The sequence below is a fragment of the Rhyacophila brunnea genome, unplaced genomic scaffold (genome assembly GCF_057557595.1).
Source record: "Rhyacophila brunnea isolate RB1 unplaced genomic scaffold, BYU_Rbru_1.0 scaffold_13, whole genome shotgun sequence".
Classification (NCBI taxonomy): Eukaryota; Metazoa; Arthropoda; class Insecta; order Trichoptera; family Rhyacophilidae; genus Rhyacophila; species Rhyacophila brunnea.
The window spans coordinates 22880339-22903042 of record NW_028232785.1 but is presented as its reverse complement, the minus strand read 5'-3'; the positions used below and the strand labels follow the sequence as shown (position 1 = coordinate 22903042).

The window sequence follows — 22704 nt, the reverse complement described above, 5'->3', positions numbered from 1 at the left end:
GATAAAGTGATAAATATTATCAAACTTAGGGTAGGTTTGTATCAAAATATTAGCACTTATTGTAACAATTACACGAAGCTGGTTTTTATTGTTGCAATAAGTGCTATATTTTAACAGCACTATCTTGCTGCTGTTAAAATATCGCACTTATTGCAACAATAAAAACCAGCTTCGTGTAATTGTTACAATAAGTGCTAATATTTTGATACAAACCTACCCTAAGTTTGATACTATTTATTACTTTAGTGTTCGATAAGTATAGAATAGACCCACTGGTTGGTATAATATAATAGGTACCTAGATAATAATATCGTGTTCTGGTGTTTTCTTTGTGTCCTTGCTTGAGTTCGTTTGTATGTATTTTAATCATATTTCAATAGATATGTAATTTTAGCGAAGCGTTGTCGAAATTATTCCGTGTAATATGTAAAAGCATTAAATAATAAGGTATTTGTACCTACCTTTCTAATAGACACGTGACCATATCACTGCTGTTATAATAAATGTGATTGCATTAATTAATAACAAGGTAGGAGCATGTTTCTAAAGTCTGAACCTACCGTGCCTTGGAGGGAATAGAGACGGTTTTGATAATTTTTGTAAACATCTATAATTTAGTATTAGTTTTTAACGCCCTTCTACCTGATTCAGCCAAAAAATGGTGTTTACTGTAAGGTTTTAAATTAAATATTTTTTTTGTCTCTTGTCTCTATTTACCCAGCTTTGTGGTGAATATATGACGAGAGGGGGGTTATTAAAGACAAATGTAGTGAGTAGGGAATTGATGAATTTGATGATATAAATTAAAGAGTTGATAGGTAGGTTTAGAATACTAGGTTTTTATTCGATATCAACCCATTGGAGACAGATTTATTTGCGAAAAAATATGGATCGCTTGCTGCATAATTTCTTCATTGTGTTTTGTGTACCTTTTTCCTCGAGGATTTGGCTTAAAGACACGTGGCATTTTATCTAGTATAATTTGATGAAATGTTCTGGAAAAGAATACAAACAAAAATAATTAATAAACAATCACCGTTATTTAAATATATTTTTTTCTACATATAGTGTAATCACTGTCTCTATTTCCCATAGCTCGTCTCTATTTACCTTGAAGGAGGTCTCTATTCACCCCATTGGGTCTCTATTCACCCTTTACCGGTCGCCATTAACCCCGATATATTCAGAAATTGAGACGAATGAGAAAAAGATCCAAACATGCAACCAAAACGTTAAAATATAGTATAATTATGCTTATGAATGTAGGAAATGAACTTATACACTAAAAAAAATAAAAACGATACGTTTTACTCACCTTTTTGCAATTCACAGCAAAGTTAAAACAGGGTTAAGAAACGTACACCAACCAGGACAGTCTGTTTTGACATTTGTTTCAAGTTTAGTCTCGTTTTATCGTTAGCCAGTGTTGCCATTTAAAACAGATATGACAATATACAAAAAATCAACTACCGATAACAAAACAACCGAGTCATACTCAGTTTGTACCACTTTGAAATTAAGGTATCGACAACGTCCCTATGCTTCCCGTAGTCCCTATCCCCTCTTCTCTTTCAAATGAAAATGGTTACAATATCATCGAATTCAACGGCATTTTCCCTATTTCGGAAAACTTATTTTTCATCTGGCATAATTTTCTTTTTTTTTAAATTAATATTTATTGAAGTAGGTATTAATTTGCATGGGAATACAGTTAGAAAATCAGTGACACCAACCATCAATTATAACAATAGTATCTGTATGACAATTTTGGTCCACGTGCCCACAAAATACAATAAAGTTAAGAATTGGAAAGGTGTAGGTATTCATATCGCAAAGATTTAATTACTACATTACAAATACGCTAAAAGTACTAAAGTTTAGAATTCTGATGACAACGCGTACTACGATAATTATCGTTGTTGAAATACTATATTCTTATTTCTTCGACTGTGTATTAAATAGGTGGCAACACTGATATTTAGCAGTTAAGCTCAACGTCAGAGGACGTTAAGCTATATTAGTCTATGGTTAAGCTATTGACAGCTGATATTGATCCATACGAAATACCGCATAAAATGGAAGTAAAAACCGATATTAAGGATGAAATATTGCCAGACGAAACGGCTGAATTAATCGGCGACGGTTCATACCAATGGATTGACGTAAATCACTTCAAAAGAAAGGGTCGATTTGACATGTCAGTCAAACAGGAAAATATCGATGACGACAGCAATAGTATCCACGTAGAAGAGGTAAGTAAATTCGTAATTTGTTAAGGCGAGGGTTTTCATAATTTTGTTGACAAACGCGCAATCAATTTCTAAACGCAAGTGAGCACGACTATTTTTCAAGGTTGACAACAAATATTGCTTGTAATGTGTTGCTGGACCATATTGTTTTATCATGTAAGGTAGGTGACAATAAGGTTTATACAATGGGTTTTCCTTTCAATTTTCCGAAATCAGCAGGTAGGTAATGCAAAAATGGGTGCTTGTGACTGGTTGTCTGCCGTCTTCAGCTGTCAGTCGCCATTGTTGAATTCTGCTATCTTTTTGTCATCGAATTACAGTACGCGGTCCAAGACATCATAGTATTTCGGCAAAAATTATAGGACGTGTTGAAAATGTAAGTTTTTTTGTTTGTCACATAAACATAACGGAGAATTCGAGAAATTCCGATGCCCTGCTTTATTTTAACACCTCTTACGACCGAAAGACGCTAACCCGCGAATTTAATTCCATTTAAAAAAAATGTATTTTTGACGTACTTTCTTTAATAGTACGCGGACCAAAATGAACTATAATTGTAGTTCGGTTGGCAACACTGCCTTCACTGACAGATGGCAGTGCACGTCGGTGGATAACCAGTCACAAGACCCCAAAAATGAATACTACCACTTTAGTGACAGTGCATCGTGCCTAGTAATACTATTAAACAGACTATTGAGTAGGTATTGATTTATATCAATGATTAAGAGCGTAGGTCAGCGCTCGAAATGGGAAAATTTACGAACCGGAGCGGTCTACAGTTTTCTGAAGATATTCACATAGTTTTTAAATTGTATGTGTTTTTTTTATAAAAATATATGTATTCGATTTTCTATTATATGGCCTATCTAGCTCATTCGGTCAAATTATTTTTTCCACGAGACGGAGCGATAATTATACCGATTTCACGAACAAGAACGGCGCTCCGGTGCGCTCCGGTCCATTTCGAGCCCTGGCGTAGGTACTGTACAATTCAACTTACGAACCTTATCTTAAAGTTACCGAAAATAACGCCTTAACTATTAACCCAATGTTTACGGGCCCCTTTAATTATTTTTTTAATTAACGTGTTAATTTGCATTTGAAAAGCAATTAGTAAAAACACAATTTCGTGCGGCCCGTAAGCATTGGGTTAAGAGCGTACATATTAAGGGGGGACATGCTCGTCGAAGGTCAAAATTGAGTTTTTATTGTATTTTCAAACCATGATCCTGGACACTCCTTAAACGTTGTAGATAATCTATTTATATAATATTGAAGCCTTATTATCCTTTATAGTTATTTTAAACATTTTATGACTGCATAAAGTATTTTTGTTACATAAAATAGTATTCTTTTAAACCTCTCGCTCTAATGTTTTGGAATATAGTCATATTTCGGTACATAACTGTAAAGTGGTGTTAAGATTTTTTACATTTATTAATTTTTAGACGCATTTATAAAACCATTGGTATAATTTATTACGAGATAATTTTTGTAAAATATTCACGATAAATAATTATATTGATAATCTCTGTGATCCCAAATTTGACAAGAATTAGGCATTTTATTATTCAAAAAATCGGCAAGATTAACACATTTGAAGATGATTCTAAAGATACTTATTATAAGCTATATCTTCGACCATTCAAGTGTGATAAACATTTTATGAATAATGATTGCTTTATAATAATTATTGACCTAAGAATAAGGTAGTGTTTTTTTGAAATACGCCATTTCTTTTGGCATTCCCCAGTGGTTAAGCTACAACATACGGCCGTAGCCATAAATTGACAAACTATAATTAAAGTAGGGAGTAAAATTATGTTAACGCGCGTATTTGATCATGTACCTAACCGAATTTTTTTTTATTTTTTTTTAAACGGTACATGTTCAAACACGCGCGTCAATATCATTTTACTCCCTACTTCAATTATAGTTTGTCAATTTATGGCTACGGCCGTATGTTGTAGCATAAACACTGGGGAATGCCAAAAGAAATGGCGTATTTCAAAAAAACACTACCTTATTCTTAGGTCAATAATTATTATAAAGCAATCATTATTCATAAGGTGTTTATCACACTTGAATGGTCGAAGATATAGCTTATAATAAGTATCTTTAGAATCATCTTCAAATGTGTTAATCTTGCCGATTTTTTGAATAATAAAATGCCTAATTCTTGTCAAATTTGGGATCACAGAGATTATCAATATAATTATTTATCGTGAATATTTTACAAAAATTATCTCGTAATAAATTATACCAATGGTTTTATAAATGCGTCTAAAAATTAATAAATGTAAAAAATCGTAACACCACTGCACAGTTATGTACCGAAATATGACTATATTCCAAAACATTAGAGCGAGAGGTTTAAAAGAATACTATTTTATGTAACAAAAATACTTTATGCAGTCATCAAATGTTTAAAATAACTATAAAGGATAATAAGGCTTCAAAATTATATAAATAGATTATCTACAACGTTTAAGGAGTGTCCAGGATCGTGGTTTGAAAATACAATAAAAACTCAATTTTGACCTTCGACGAGCATGTCCCCCCTTAAGTGAAACGGCAAATAATTTTCAACACTATGTGGGACGTAATTTCGGCTGTGTTGCTAGTCGGAGAGCGATAGTCGTCTTGTGAGCAAAACAATTTGTTTTGTGATGGCGTCGTAGTAATATATTCTTAAATCTTGTAAATATGACTAAAAAACGTTCCGCATGTACTTGAAAAAGAAAGCATATCAATGACCATACTATTATTATTAGTAATATAACAATAAACATAACATGAAATGGACGAATGTTAGATTTTTATGACAAATTATATTTCATTCGGCTCGCGTCATTTGCACAATCCGCGCATCGCCTAGTCACAATCTTAACCATATAGGTACTGATAAACCACCACACTTCGGGCCTAGCTCAGTTTCAATTTTTTTTGAAGGTGGGTATCATAATTTTAGGTTAGTAATTAGTAAACTGTCACTTTTATCGTTAGTATGGTTTTTAGAATTTGGGGTGGACGAAGTAACACCGGAATTTGTTTTATATATGGCAGGGTATATTTAAGTGGATGTTATATAATTATTACATTTTTTTTAAATTTGTTTTACGGAGGACAGAATTCGTGAGTTTATTGTTTGGCTGTTTTCCGAACACTCCCGCCATCTTGTCTTCCGCTTTCAACGGTTTTTTTCAAGGCGACGTTGAAATATCTCCAACGGTCAAATTTATGGCATTGTTGCCAGCAGATATTCAACATTATTTAATTATTTTCTAACAACTCTTTTTCTTCTCCTTGCACTATCTAACATTCCTCTCTCTCAGTCACAATACAAGTTATTTTTTCCATTCATTCTTTATTCATGGTATTACAATTTATTGGCGGTTTTTTTCTATACATTCTACTGACATGTTTCATACATTATTATTAGCGACAGTTGGTCACTTTTTATGCTGTTTAAGTGGCGAAGCCCAATTGCATTCGTCGTCTCGCATACTTTCTTACTTATTCACCTGGTCTTCCACGAACCGTGTCCTCAGCCTCAAAGACACGGGTCGTGGGACTTATTTCTGGAAAGAAACGTCCCTCTGGGTGATCAAAGGTGCGGCTCGGTGCAGTTTATTTGACTACGAGGCCAATGGCGTGTTCAGGCCACTCTACACCCCTAAAAGGTACTCTAGGTATAAGACCCGAAGTCCGAGGTCGTGACAGTACATACTACTTTTGTTATGACCGCGTCGCCACTGACAGCTGTCAAAATATCGACTAAAGCAATGAAATTTGATTTTAAATAATCACTGCGAGAAATATAATATTATCTAATAATAAATGTATGAATACTAATTGTCAGATTATACTATTTGGGAAGCGGTAGAGAATATAATATATAACTAGTATAGTAGTTATTGCGTTGTGATGAATTGGTTAGATGGAATAATTAGACCATTATACAAACATCGAGAACAAATAGACAACATATATATTTCTTTTTCTCCTGAAACACAATACTTACAATAATATTTATGTCAATAAATGTCAACAGTCATTAACTCATTATTATTATAATGATTACATGAGAAGGTACAATTTAATAACGTGTCGACAAGAAAGCCATTGAATAAGATACTGTTGGTAGGTAGTGAGATATCCCGGGTCCTGTGGCTAGCTCGGGATGTTGCTAGGACCCGGCAGTCACAAAAATTAAACTAAATTGAAATCTGTTTCATGGTAGGATTGAATGAAACTCGTTTTATTTTGGTCGATTTATATTCTTAGATTAATTCGAGGGCTTAGTGTCAAACAACACTATCTACAAAAGTGCAACTTTACAGGAGAGCCAAAAATCGTTATTTTAGATTCTTGTAACTCAACAAGGGAAATGTTTATTTAAAACCTAATGTCAATATTTTATAATTTATTGTATATTGTACATTTATCTTGCTTATGATGATGTTAAAATTTATAGGGATAGTTTTAAAAAAATATGAAAACAAGGGTTACTTATGTAGTTAGCGTTAAACTTTACTGGCGATTTAATAAGAAATTAGAAAAGATTGACATAACGTTGTTTGACTATCATGTAGCCGTAAATGTAAAATAACGTTATCTCAAAAAAAAAAAAACACTTTTTTGTAGATAACGTTGTCTGACTTTAAGCACTCGAATTACTCATGTTAGTTTCACTTCCAAATGTTTGACGCTCTTAATTTAAGTTTCGTTATTAATAATTATTATCGTTCACAACTTCTAATCCGCCTTTCACTCCGTATCCCATTTTTCACTTCCATGCTCGATTTGTATTTGTTTTTCTACTCCCGAGTCATGAAGGCAGATGCTCACTCTTTAAATCGCGACCCTAGACTGACTTTTCATATCGAGCAGCGTTGCCATGCTTCCCTTAGAGCCTGTCCACATGGCGCGATTTCCATCGCGATTTACGCTCGAGAACCAGAAATGTCTTCCGTCTAGATACGGCGTAGTTGGCGCGTTTAAAACAATAGGTGACGTAATTCATTTTTGAATCATCATAAAAAACAAACGCGAGTGTAGAAAATAGCACTACAACTCGATGGTGTTAGTCGGTTTCTATGAGATTTTGTATTTCGCAATTACTTCCAATACCTATTTTCCGTACTTTACAACCTAGGTGATGTAATTTATTTGGGAGTAGCAATAAAAAGTCTCGCGTTCGAGCGCCAAGCGGTCGTATTTCATTTTGTAATGGCTGTAAACGCTGCGATTGTCCAGAGTCTGGCGTTTGCAGGCGATCGTTGCGCGAGAGTCAAAACGCGCGAGCGCTTGTGGACAGCTGAATTAGGTCACATGTACCTGGAGAACGCGCGATTTGTCACTCGCGCGTAAAACGCGCTATGTGGACAAGCTCTTACATACTCTTTATTTTAAATTCCTTTGGCTTTCGTCTCTTTTATTCGGCAAATCACATTCTTCTCTGACATACTATTATTATAATTAGATACAATTCTTATGTTCTAAGCACGTGTTGAACATTTTGACAGTTAATCAAGGAGTTTTGGACGTACGTACGGCCATTGTTGACTAGGAGGTCAGGTGACATGGTTACACCTAATAATCACGTAATTTAGACCGGGAGAGGCCCAATAATCATGCGTGTAACAGTAGGTTTGGAATATTTTAATTATTGCAAATTAAAACTGTTGAACAACTATTAAAAATCCGCGAAATTTAATACGCCATACTTTCCTTTACCTTCGCTAATTCTGTACAATGTACTGAGTATGTACAGACAATGTACAGTCATGTCATGACGTATCTTATTTTGTAAAACCGAATGTCGAAATTAATCGTCAGTGTGTATAATTATGAAATAACTTTTATTACTTATTCATTTTCTTACTTGAAATATATAAGGAGTTACCGACACACCAAAATGGTAATGTAAGGTAGTTTTAATCAATATACAAATTATTTCTAATTCTAATATTATACCTATCTCTCATCATGGCATAATTCTGTAACCGTAAACAACGATTTTTCACTAATTGCGAAGACATTAAATCACTTTAATTAAATATTATTTGTGTATTTATAGTTATTGGATTTATTTTGTATAACTAGTTTTCATATTTTTATATTTTTTTTTCCTCCTGAAACACAATACTTACAATAATATTATAATGTCAATAAATGTCAACAAATAATAACGTCCTGTTATTCTTTTAGAATAATAATCAACCAATGTGTACGAATAGTGTAATAAAAATAATCGGAATATTACGAGTAGATTCATAATACTGGTCGTGTTACATAATTTTAAATAATGTTATTTTAGACAAGTGATGTCGGTGTGATCAATATAAAGTCTGAGAATGATAATGAGGTAATCGTCATCAAAGAAGAATTTGTTGACAACGCAATCCGCCAAACCGTTAATAAAAGTCCGCAACCTGGATGCTCTGATACACAATACATGCCATTAGATCAGGTATTTATAACAATAAACTGTCAAAACACACAGTATCTCTTTTATTTTGTTAACTGTCAAGTCATGGTGGAACTGCATTGTATTGTTGTTTTAGTTTAATAAAACGCAATTTTTTTTTTGTAGTAATTCTTCGACTTTTAATAAATAGATAGATAGTTGAAAATATCCCTCTGAGGCGGACGAAACCGGTCCTAATCTATTTTTTAAAACTGGAATAAGTACTACTACAAAAAATGCGTTTAACAACAATACACAGTATCGTTAGTATAAGATAACACAATTACTTTGTATTCTACAACTGTGTAATACAATGAAAATATTAATCCTGTTCTTTTTGTAGGTTTATACCCAGCAATGTTTCACAGCACGTCACAGTAAACCACTGGACATCGAAAGAAAAGACACAGTTGACAATCGCTCGGTCAACACTAACATAGAGTATGCAACCAGTAAAATCAAACGTATGATGATACAGCATTCAGAAATAACTATCGATGAACAGGACGTCAAATTGGAAATTCAAAAATTATACTTGCCTAAGGTGGTTCGAATTAAGTTGAGAAGAGTGACATATTTTCCACGTAACTTTATTTGCCATGACTGTTTTGGAGTGTTTGAATCAGTAAATCATCTTAATTGTCACTACGTTTCATGCATAAAGTCTGAGCATCTTAAGTCATCCAAGTCACATACAGGTGAAAAATCACATCAATGCGATGTGTGTTTAAAAAAATTCCTGACAAATGGTAATCTTAAAGGACATGAAATGTTGCATACTGGTGATAAACCACAACAATGCGATCTGTGTTTAAAAAAATTCTTGTCAATTAGTAGTCTCAAAATACATAAAATGACACACACTGGTGAAAAACCACATCAATGCGATGTGTGTTTTAAAAAATTCACACGGATTGGTAGTCTCAAACCACATAAAATGATACATACTGGTGAAAGGCCACATCAATGCGATGTGTGTTTTAAAAAATTCATGCTAATTCGTCATCTCAAAGAACACAAAATGACACAATTCTCAAAGTAAAAATACATAAAATGACGCATACTGGTGAATAAACATATACAATGAATCGAACTGGTGAAAAACGAAATCAATGAGATGTGTATTTTTAAAAAATCATAAAAATCCATATCCCACAGGGCATAAAATGATACATTCTGGTGAAAAACTACCTCAGTGCGATGCAGTACGAAAATATTATTACTTCTTGGAAAAAAAAAGTCTCACTCATTGTAAAGTTTATTTTGATAACTCAATGGAGATTTTATACTCATGGTCGTAAATTAACTAATCATTAAAGCATTGAGCTGAATTTATTTTTACAGTACCATTATGCATAGTAATAAAATAACTAATACTACCAAATTATTTTAACATATTATTACTTCATTCAAATGTATATACTAGGTAGTGTAAAATTATTTTTACAACCTCATGTAAGTTACGTCAAACAATAGCGCCTATAGATCCAGAGCGAGTTGGCTGGCATCAGCTAATGACAGATTCTTTTTATTTGGCTTAATAAAGTTACTCAGTCTGAAAAGAATAAATATTAGACTTTATATTTTATACAGATGGGACAAGAATGTTAAAAGACAAGATATTATTAATGGAAATTCAATATCACAATTTGGTACTGAGCTGTTAATCTTGGTTTTATTTTTCTTCCATGTTTAAGGATACTTTCCTCTTTTCCTTACGACTCCACCTATGGCTGGAGATACACTTATTTTTATTTCCATTTTGAATAATTATTCTTTTTAATATTTTTAGTCGACATTTAACAAAAATCGCCAAAATCAGCAAAGACATTAACTAAAGAAGTGAAAACTCACTTCTTTTTGAGATGCGAAATCCGCCATGACACTATGAGAAATAGAGCTCCCTGATTAGTTAGAGGCCTTGGAGTAAATACTCGCAATATTCTTTGAAATAATATGTGAGTTATGACACCAACAGTGAACTTTGTCAATGATTTTCACATGGTGTAATGACTTTTGATATCCAACTATTGTTCTATAGGTATAGATCAGGAGAGGCCACACTTTTCGTCGCTATAGGATTTTTTTCCCGAATAGACCAAATGTCAATTTTACAGGAGACGAAAAACAAATTTCATTGTTGTATATTTTAATATCAGTAGATGTATCAATCATTCTTTCTACACTGTATGATTGCAACATTATCTGAGAATAGATTCCAAGACTAATATACTGGTATAAATCATTAAATGCACAGAAAATGCGTTTTATTTACAAGTACTCACTGTGGATATTCGGGATTTTTTTAGCGCTCTCTCAGAATAATGGATATTCGGGACAAAATTTGGACGTTCGGGATTTAAGACCGTAGCGTATTGCTGCACGGCCCACAGATTACTGAGTGGTCAAAAAGTACTCTCCTCAAATGTTATATTTATTTACACGATAATTGTTAATAATTACCTCTACTATTTAAATACTTAATGATCGTAATTACCCAAGTTCGTATGTAATAATAACATGCGGCAATCGCTTTTTCGGTTTTTTCGGATTAAGTACTAAATAAATAAGAAATAAATAAAAGTAATAAATAATAAAATAAAGTAATTAACTATTTTTTTATTGAACGAATAATTCACAAGATTTAAGAATGTACCATTCTAATAATTGAACATACATAATTTTTAAAATCACTTCTGAGAAAATATATTATAACCAATAGAAAAAATCTTTTTGAAAAAAGAAAGACACCCAGCAGGAATCAACCCTGCATCTCCTGGGTTTACGCCCCAGTCCACGAATTATCCACTATGCTATGAGGTGACATACTTATGACGACAAACTTTAACTATTGGCCTTTTAATACCTGCTCATCAGCATTCTTCAAAATCAAGCGACTATCGGCGATCAGTTTTTGTTTATTAAATAAAAGTAGATATTATCTACTACCGACGTCACGGATATCTCCAATATTTTATGATGGCACTCACTCGTACTTGCTAACAATTTTATATTAATACTTTTTTCCAAAAAAAAATCTATTTATATATATTATCTGTATATTATTATATCTATATATTTCTATAATTAACAATTAAACTTATTACAAACCACCAAATAAATATTATATATTTACTATTGTAAGGAATAACAACACAAAATAATAGCATGTATAAATTAATTACCATTGGCTGCGTGCTGCCATAAGTATATAATACCCACCAAATAAATAATTACTAACATACGTCATATTAAATTAAATTAACTATCAGCGCAATCAAAAATAAATAATAGCATCGCCTTTATTTTCATAGAAATACCTAGATTAAAAGTAAAATAAAGACAAACAATGTTTGATTAATTATAATTTGAAATAATAATTATTTTTTACGTCATATTAGTTGCCGGGTCACACTGTAGAATTTATATAACCGTTGGGATTTTGTGTCATTTATCAAAACAAAATGCAGTTATTTAGGTTAAAATAGTCACTTCCACAACTCTACTGTAAGTTCAGGGCGAACTGGTGATGTATCAGCTATGAATGATATCTCCAAATTTGATGAATTCACTGTTAAAACAATATTAACTTTAAAAACAATATCAATAAGACGAAATTTGAAAGAATACTCCGGGCGGCCGAAATATATGAAAGTGGGCGTGATTGATTTAGAGCTAGACAGCGTGAATGTGAGAGCGAGATGCACGGCGTCAGCCCGGTTTGATTGGCTTAAAGTCATATTCGGGAAATAAACACTCAGCCAGAGATCTATTTCAACCGAAATTAACTTGGATATTGAGGTACGAATAGTTGGACATTCGGGAGAACACCAAACATTCATTTTGAAAGATATAATAATTATGTATAACCATCTTAGTCATTTTGTCATCTGTCTTTGTTTCATCGTTGATACTAGATAGATCAATATACACTTCAGAGAAGAGGTGTTTATTATCTGCATTGTGAAACTTGTAAAACAGTTTATCTAGGTCAGGGAGGCGGAATAATAGTTTGGAATTTTTCGATTATTATAGGTGCACAAACGAAAAAAAATCATGCACAAACGATGCACAAACAAACGCACCTAAAAAAATTGGAGTTTTAACATTGGGTGATCCAGGTAAATGGACCTTTTTTATTTGTCCATTTCAGGTTGAATGCTACGAACCTGTAATTTCACGCAATCTGACGGACTTCCACGTGACTAGTGTAGCCATCTTTTTGTCACTGAATTGCTGTCCAACAAATATTCTAATTCAATTTAGCATACCTTGTTCGGGCAATATAATTTATCGGCAAATCTGGTGGTAATTTCTTTTGTTTTAATAGTTTTTTTAACATATCGTCATACTACATTTTTTCTCGGCTCGTTAAAATAAATTGTCCTCTAACTATTACGAAATTAAAATATTTATCATGTACTTCGCATACTCAATCGCTGCATTAGGCTGAGGGTTCTTTTCTACATCTGTGGGTCTATTCTATACTTATCGACCGCTAAAGTGATAAAGTGATAAATATTATCAAACTTAGGGTAGGTTTGTATCAAAATATTAGCACTTATTGTAACAATTACACGAAGCTGGTTTTTATTGTTGCAATAAGTGCTATATTTTAACAGCACTATCTTGCTGCTGTTAAAATATCGCACTTATTGCAACAATAAAAACCAGCTTCGTGTAATTGTTACAATAAGTGCTAATATTTTGATACAAACCTACCCTAAGTTTGATACTATTTATTACTTTAGTGTTCGATAAGTATAGAATAGACCCACTGGTTGGTATAATATAATAGGTACCTAGATAATAATATCGTGTTCTGGTGTTTTCTTTGTGTCCTTGCTTGAGTTCGTTTGTATGTATTTTAATCATATTTCAATAGATATGTAATTTTAGCGAAGCGTTGTCGAAATTATTCCGTGTAATATGTAAAAGCATTAAATAATTAGGTATTTGTACCTACCTTTCTAATAGACACGTGACCATATCACTGCTGTTATAATAAATGTGATTGCATTAATTAATAACAAGGTAGGAGCATGTTTCTAAAGTCTGAACCTACCGTGCCTTGGAGGGAATAGAGACGGGTTTGATAATTTGAGACAGTGGTGTTAGTTAATTAAGATGATTTTTGTAAACATCATTAATTTAGTATTAGTTTTTAACGCCCTTCTACCTGATTCAGCCAAAAAATGGTGTTTACTGTAAGGTTTTAAATTAAATATTTTTTTTGTCTCTTGTCTCTATTTACCCAGCTTTGTGGTGAATATATGACGAGAGGGGGGTTATTAAAGACAAATGTAGTGAGTAGGGAATTGATGAATTTGATGATATAAATTAAAGAGTTGATAGGTAGGTTTAGAATACTAGGTTTTTATTCGATATTAACCCATTGGAGACAGATTTATTTGCGAAAAAATATAGATCGCTTGCTGCATAATTTCTTCATTGTGTTTTGTGTACCTTTTTCCTCGAGGATTTGGCTTAAAGACACGTGGCATTTTATCTAGTATAATTTGATGAAATGTTCTGGAAAAGAATACAAACAAAAATAATTAATAAACAATCACCGTTATTTAAATATATTTTTTTCTACATATAGTGTAATCACTGTCTCTATTTCCCATAGCTCGTCTCTATTTACCTTGAAGGAGGTCTCTATTCACCCCATTGGGTCTCTATTCACCCTTTACCGGTCGCCATTAACCCCGATATATTCAGAAATTGAGACGAATGAGAAAAAGATCCAAACATGCAACCAAAACGTTAAAATATAGTATAATTATGCTTATGAATGTAGGAAATGAACTTATACACTAAAAAAAATAAAAACGATACGTTTTACTCACCTTTTTGCAATTCACAGCAAAGTTAAAACAGGGTTAAGAAACGTACACCAACCAGGACAGTCTGTTTTGACATTTGTTTCAAGTTTAGTCTCGTTTTATCGTTAGCCAGTGTTGCCACTTAAAACAGATATGACAATATACAAAAAATCAACTACCGATAACAAAACAACCGAGTCATACTCAGTTTGTACCACTTTGAAATTAAGGTATCGACAACGTCCCTATGCTTCCCGTAGTCCCTATCCCCTCTTCTCTTTCAAATGAAAATGGTTACAATATCATCGAATTCAACGGCATTTTCCCTATTTCGGAAAACTTATTTTTCATCTGGCATAATTTTCTTTTGTTTTAAATTAATATTTATTGAAGTAGGTATTAATTTGCATGGGAATACAGTTAGAAAATCAGTGACACCAACCATCAATTATAACAATAGTATCTGTATGACAATTATTTTGGTCCACGTGCCCACAAAATACAATAAAGTTAAGAATTGGAAAGGTGTAGGTATTCATATCGCAAAGATTTAATTACTACATTACAAATACGCTAAAAGTACTAAAGTTTAGAATTCTGATGACAACGCGTACTACGATAATTATCGTTGTTGAAATACTATATTCTTATTTCTTCGACTGTGTATTAAATAGGTGGCAACACTGATATTTAGCAGTTAAGCTCAACGTCAGAGGACGTTAAGCTATATTAGTCTATGGTTAAGCTATTGACAGCTGATATTGATCCATACGAAATACCGCATAAAATGGAAGTAAAAACCGATATTAAGGATGAAATATTGCCAGACGAAACGGCTGAATTAATCGGCGACGGTTCATACCAATGGATTGACGTAAATCACTTCAAAAGAAAGGGTCGATTTGACATGTCAGTCAAACAGGAAAATATCGATGACGACAGCAATAGTATCCACGTAGAAGAGGTAAGTAAATTCGTAATTTGTTAAGGCGAGGGTTTTCATAATTTTGTTGACAAACGCGCAATCAATTTCTAAACGCAAGTGAGCACGACTATTTTTCAAGGTTGACAACAAATATTGCTTGTAATGTGTTGCTGGACCATATTGTTTTATCATGTAAGGTAGGTGACAATAAGGTTTATACAATGGGTTTTCCTTTCAATTTTCCGAAATCAGCAGGTAGGTAATGCAAAAATGGGTGCTTGTGACTGGTTGTCTGCCGTCTTCAGCTGTCAGTCGCCATTGTTGAATTCTGCTATCTTTTTGTCATCGAATTACAGTACGCGGTCCAAGACATCATAGTATTTCGGCAAAAATTATAGGACGTGTTGAAAATGTAAGTTTTTTTGTTTGTCACATAAACATAACGGAGAATTCGAGAAATTCCGATGCCCTGCTTTATTTTAACACCTCTTACGACCGAAAGACGCTAACCCGCGAATTTAATTCCATTTAAAAAAAATGTATTTTTGACGTACTTTCTTTAATAGTACGCGGACCAAAATGAACTATAATTGTAGTTCGGTTGGCAACACTGCCTTCACTGACAGATGGCAGTGCACGTCGGTGGATAACCAGTCACAAGACCCCAAAAATGAATACTACTCGTACCACTTTAGTGACAGTGCATCGTGCCTAGTAATACTATTAAACAGACAATTGAGTAGGTATTGATTTATATCAATGATTAAGAGCGTAGGTCAGCGCTCGAAATGGGAAAATTTACGAACCGGAGCGGTCTACAGTTTTCTGAAGATATTCACATAGTTTTTAAATTGTATGTGTTTTTTTTATAAAAATATATGTATTCGATTTTCTATTATATGGCCTATCTAGCTCATTCGGTCAAATTATTTTTTCCACGAGACGGAGCGATAATTATACCGATTTCACGAACAAGAACGGCGCTCCGGTACGCTCCGGTCCATTTCGAGCCCTGGCGTAGGTACTGTACAATTCAACTTACGAACCTTATCTTAAAGTTACCGAAAATAACGCCTTAACTATTAACCCAATGTTTACGGGCCCCTTTAATTATTTTTTTAATTAACGTGTTAATTTGCATTTGAAAAGCAATTAGTAAAAACACAATTTCGTGCGGCCCGTAAGCATTGGGTTAAGAGCGTACATATTAAGTGAAACGGCAAATAATTTTCAACACTATGTGGGACGTAATTTCGGCTGTGTTGCTAGTCGGAGAGCGATAGTCGTCTTGTGAGCAAAACAATTTGTTTTGTGATGGCGTCGTAGTAATATATTCTTAAATCTTGTAAATATGACTAAAAAACGTTCCGCATGTACTTGAAAAAGAAAGCATATCAATGACCATACTATTATTATTAGTAATATAACAATAAACATAACATGAAATGGACGAATGTTAGATTTTTATGACAAATTATATTTCATTCGGCTCGCGTCATTTGCACAATCCGCGCATCGCCTAGTCACAATCTTAACAATATAGGTACTGATAAACCACCACACTTCGGGCCTAGCTCAGTTTCAATTTTTTTTGAAGGTGGGTATCATAATTTTAGGTTAGTAATTAGTAAACTGTCACTTTTATCGTTAGTATGGTTTTTAGAATTTGGGGTGGACGAAGTAACACCGGAATTTGTTTTATATATGGCAGGGTATATTTAAGTGGATGTTATATAATTATTACATTTTTTTTAAATTTGTTTTACGGAGGACAGAATTCGTGAGTTTATTGTTTGGCTGTTTTCCGAACACTCCCGCCATCTTGTCTTCCGCTTTCAACGGTTTTTTTCAAGGCGACGTTGAAATATCTCCAACGGTCAAATTTATGGCATTGTTGCCAGCAGATATTCAACATTATTTAATTATTTTCTAACAACTCTTTTTCTTCTCCTTGCACTATCTAACATTCCTCTCTCTCAGTCACAATACAAGTTATTTTTCCCATTCATTCTTTATTCATGGTATTACAATTTATTGGCGGTTTTTTTCTATACATTCTACTGACATGTTTCATACATTATTATTAGCGACAGTTGGTCACTTTTTATGCTGTTTAAGTGGCGAAGCCCAATTGCATTCGTCGTCTCGCATACTTTCTTACTTATTCACCTGGTCTTCCACGAACCGTGTCCTCAGCCTCAAAGACACGGGTCGTGGGACTTATTTCTGGAAAGAAACGTCCCTCTGGGTGATCAAGGGTGCGGCTCGGTGCAGTTTATTTGACTACGAGGCCAATGGCGTGTTCAGGCCACTCTACACCCCTAAAAGGTACTCTAGGTATAAGACCCGAAGTCCGAGGTCGTGACAGTACATACTACTTTTGTTATGACCGCGTCGCCACTGACAGCTGTCAAAATATCGACTAAAGCAATGAAATTTGATTTTAAATAATCACTGCGAGAAATATAATATTATCTAATAATAAATGTATGAATACTAATTGTCAGATTATACTATTTGGGAAGCGGTAGAGAATATAATATATAACTAGTATAGTAGTTATTGCGTTGTGATGAATTGGTTAGATGGAATAATTAGACCATTATACAAACATCGAGAACAAATAGACAACATATATATTTCTTTTTCTCCTGAAACACAATACTTACAATAATATTTATGTCAATAAATGTCAACAGTCATTAACTCATTATTATTATAATGATTACATGAGAAGGTACAATTTAATAACGTGTCGACAAGAAAGCCATTGAATAAGATACTGTTGGTAGGTAGTGAGATATCCCGGGTCCTGTGGCTAGCTCGGGATGTTGCTAGGACCCGGCAGTCACAAAAATTAAACTAAATTGAAATCTGTTTCATGGTAGGATTGAATGAAACTCGTTTTATTTTGGTCGATTTATATTCTTAGATTAATTCGAGGGCTTAGTGTCAAACAACACTATCTACAAAAGTGCAACTTTACAGGAGAGCCAAAAATCGTTATTTTAGATTCTTGTAACTCAACAAGGGAAATGTTTATTTAAAACCTAATGTCAATATTTTATAATTTATTGTATATTGTACATTTATCTTGCTTATGATGATGTTAAAATTTATAGGGATAGTTTTAAAAAAATATGAAAACAAGGGTTACTTATGTAGTTAGCGTTAAACTTTACTGGCGATTTAATAAGAAATTAGAAAAGATTGACATAACGTTGTTTGACTATCATGTAGCCGTAAATGTAAAATAACGTTATCTCAAAAAAAAAAAAACACTTTTTTGTAGATAACGTTGTCTGACTTTAAGCACTCGAATTACTCATGTTAGTTTCACTTCCAAATGTTTGACGCTCTTAATTTAAGTTTCGTTATTAATAATTATTATCGTTCACAACTTCTAATCCGCCTTTCACTCCGTATCCCATTTTTCACTTCCATGCTCGATTTGTATTTGTTTTTCTACTCCCGAGTCATGAAGGCAGATGCTCACTCTTTAAATCGCGACCCTAGACTGACTTTTCATATCGAGCAGCGTTGCCATGCTTCCCTTAGAGCCTGTCCACATGGCGCGATTTCCATCGCGATTTACGCTCGAGAACCAGAAATGTCTTCCGTCTAGATACGGCGTAGTTGGCGCGATTAAAACAATAGGTGACGTAATTCATTTTTGAATCATCATAAAAAACAAACGCGAGTGTAGAAAATAGCACTACAACTCGATGGTGTTAGTCGGTTTCTATGAGATTTTGTATTTCGCAATTACTTCCAATACCTATTTTCCGTACTTTACAACCTAGGTGATGTAATTTATTTGTAACGATCGTTGCGCGAGAGTCAAAACGCGCGAGCGCTTGTGGACAGCTGAATTAGGTCACATGTACCTGGAGAACGCGCGATTTGTCACTCGCGCGTAAAACGCGCTATGTGGACAAGCTCTTACATACTCTTTATTTTAAATTCCTTTGGCTTTCGTCTCTTTTATTCGGCAAATCACATTCTTCTCTGACATACTATTATTATAATTAGATACAATTCTTATGTTCTAAGCACGTGTTGAACATTTTGACAGTTAATCAAGGAGTTTTGGACGTACGTACGGCCATTGTTGACTAGGAGGTCAGGTGACATGGTTACACCTAATAATCACGTAATTTAGACCGGGAGAGGCCCAATAATCATGCGTGTAACAGTAGGTTTGGAATATTTTAATTATTGCAAATTAAAACTGTTGAACAACTATTAAAAATCCGCGAAATTTAATACGCCATACTTTCCTTTACCTTCGCTAATTCTGTACAATGTACTGAGTATGTACAGACAATGTACAGTCATGTCATGACGTATCTTATTTTGTAAAACCGAATGTCGAAATTAATCGTCAGTGTGTATAATTATGAAATAACTTTTATTACTTATTCATTTTCTTACTTGAAATATATAAGGAGTTACCGACACACCAAAATGGTAATGTAAGGTAGTTTTAATCAATATACAAATTATTTCTAATTCTAATATTATACCTATCTCTCATCATGGCATAATTCTGTAACCGTAAACAACGATTTTTCACTAATTGCGAATCACTTTAATTAAATATTATTTGTGTATTTATAGTTATTGGATTTATTTTGTATAACTAGTTTTCATATTTTTATATTTTTTTTTCCTCCTGAAACACAATACTTACAATAATATTATAATGTCAATAAATGTCAACAAATAATAACGTCCTGTTATTCTTTTAGAATAATAATCAACCAATGTGTACGAATAGTGTAATAAAAATAATCGGAATATTACGAGTAGATTCATAATACTGGTCGTGTTACATAATTTTAAATAATGTTATTTTAGACAAGTGATGTCGGTGTGATCAATATAAAGTCTGAGAATGATAATGAGGTAATCGTCATCAAAGAAGAATTTGTTGACAACGCAATCCGCCAAACCGTTAATAAAAGTCCGCAACCTGGATGCTCTGATACACAATACATGCCATTAGATCAGGTATTTATAACAATAAACTGTCAAAACACACAGTATCTCTTTTATTTTGTTAACTGTCAAGTCATGGTGGAACTGCATTGTATTGTTGTTTTAGTTTAATAAAACGCAATTTTTTTTTTGTAGTAATTCTTCGACTTTTAATAAATAGATAGATAGTTGAAAATATCCCTCTGAGGCGGACGAAACCGGTCCTAATCTATTTTTTAAAACTGGAATAAGTACTACTACAAAAAATGCGTTTAACAACAATACACAGTATCGTTAGTATAAGATAACACAATTACTTTGTATTCTACAACTGTGTAATACAATGAAAATATTAATCCTGTTCTTTTTGTAGGTTTATACCCAGCAATGTTTCACAGCACGTCACAGTAAACCACTGGACATCGAAAGAAAAGACACAGTTGACAATCGCTCGGTCAACACTAACATAGAGTATGCAACCAGTAAAATCAAACGTATGATGATACAGCATTCAGAAATAACTATCGATGAACAGGACGTCAAATTGGAAATTCAAAAATTATACTTGCCTAAGGTGGTTCGAATTAAGTTGAGAAGAGTGACATATTTTCCACGTAACTTTATTTGCCATGACTGTTTTGGAGTGTTTGAATCAGTAAATCATCTTAATTGTCACTTCGTTTCATGCATAAAGTCTGAGCATCTTAAGTCATCCAAGTCACATACAGGTGAAAAATCACATCAATGCGATGTGTGTTTAAAAAAATTCCTGAAAATGAGTCAACTTAAAATACATAAAATGTCACATACTGGTGAAAAACCATATCAATGCGATGAGTGCTTAAAAAAATTCCTGACAAATGGTAATCTTAAAAACCATAAAATAATACATACTGGTGATAAACCACATCAATGCGATGTGTGTTTAAAAAAATTCATACAGACTGGTGATCTCAACATACATAAAATGACACATACTGGTGAAAAACCACAGCAATGCGATGTGTGTTTAAAAAAATTCCTGAGAATGAGTCAACTTAAAACACATAAAATGTCACATACTGGTGAAAAACCATATCAATGCGATGTGTGTTTAAAAAAATTCCTGACAAATGGTAATCTTAAAAGACATGAAATAATGCATACTCGTGATCTCAACATACAAAAAATGACACAAACTGGTGAAAAACCACATCAATGCGATGTGTGTTTTAAAAAATTCATACGGATTGATCGTCTCAAAATACATAAAATGACACATACTGCTGAAAAGCCACATCAATGTGATGTATGTTTAAAAAAATTCATGCAATTTTATCATCTCAAAGCACATAAAATGATGCATACTGATGAAAAACTATATCAATGCGATGTGTGTAATGAAAAATTTGTGAACAATTGTGAACTCAAAATACATAAAATGACGCATACTGGTGAAACACCACATCAATGCGATGTGTGTTTTATGAAATTTCCGCATCTTAGAAGTCTCAGGTTACATAAAAACAAATTGATGAGAAGCCAAATCAATATGATGTGTGTTTTAAAAAATTCAGGCAAATTAGTCATGTCAAAGATTCACAACTCTCCAACTTCATAAATCTCCAGAGGCTAAACTGGGCAGGCCATGTCCAGCGCATGCCTGAGTCACGGATACCGAAAAAGATCCTCGAAGGAAACCTAGGGGGGAAAAGGCGAGTGGGAAAGTGACACGAACAAAACTGCCGACCTTCAGTTAGTGTTGGAAAAAGAGTATGGTTAACGACATAACTATACAAATCTAGCCATGTAGTCAATTATGCCACTCAATAGCCGTGCGACCACTTCGCGATAAAATACTAATAAGATGTATATAAGTCCCATAGTTCTTGTTGGCAAGTCAAAAACAACTTCTCAGTACACACTATGGCAGAAGAAGAAATAAAATTGGTCAAAAGACCATATACAGGTAGTAAGTAAGAATAATCGTTTAGTAATCGAAGATAAATGTATTATTGTTAACACTTTTTAATAAATGTAATGAAAAATTTATGTAAAAATTTCAGTTCAGAAATCGAGAGTTCTCATGCGTAATTGTAACGCTGTGATCAAAGACCCCAATATACTCATTCGGGAGACTTTTGTCACTATTATTTTGAAATGTGAATTACTTGATTATTGTCTATTGAACTTTGAAAATAAAACATGTGAAAAATTGGTTGCATGAAAGTTTATAAGTACATGCTTGATTACACTTGGTAGAAGTATTAG

The 22704-nt window shown here is 33.3% G+C and overlaps 1 protein-coding gene and 1 long non-coding RNA gene across 2 annotated transcripts in view; both read left to right on the top strand.

Annotated features, from left to right (window-relative positions):
* Nucleotides 1–12879, top strand: part of LOC147076954 (uncharacterized) — a 28845-nt gene extending 15966 nt beyond the window's left edge. Inside the window, exons 7-10 of the mRNA XM_085940951.1 lie at nt 2034–2252; nt 8572–8724; nt 9065–9638; nt 12875–12879. Of these exons, the coding sequence (XP_085797077.1) occupies nt 2034–2252; nt 8572–8724; nt 9065–9638; nt 12875–12879 (951 nt within the window). The remainder of the gene's footprint in view (nt 1–2033; nt 2253–8571; nt 8725–9064; nt 9639–12874) is intronic.
* Nucleotides 12880–15296: 2417 nt separating this feature from the next.
* Nucleotides 15297–22704, top strand: LOC147076953 (uncharacterized). The gene is made up of 3 exons (XR_015069743.1): nt 15297–15513; nt 20335–20487; nt 20828–22704. It is a non-coding gene; the product is annotated as an uncharacterized LOC147076953 (long non-coding RNA).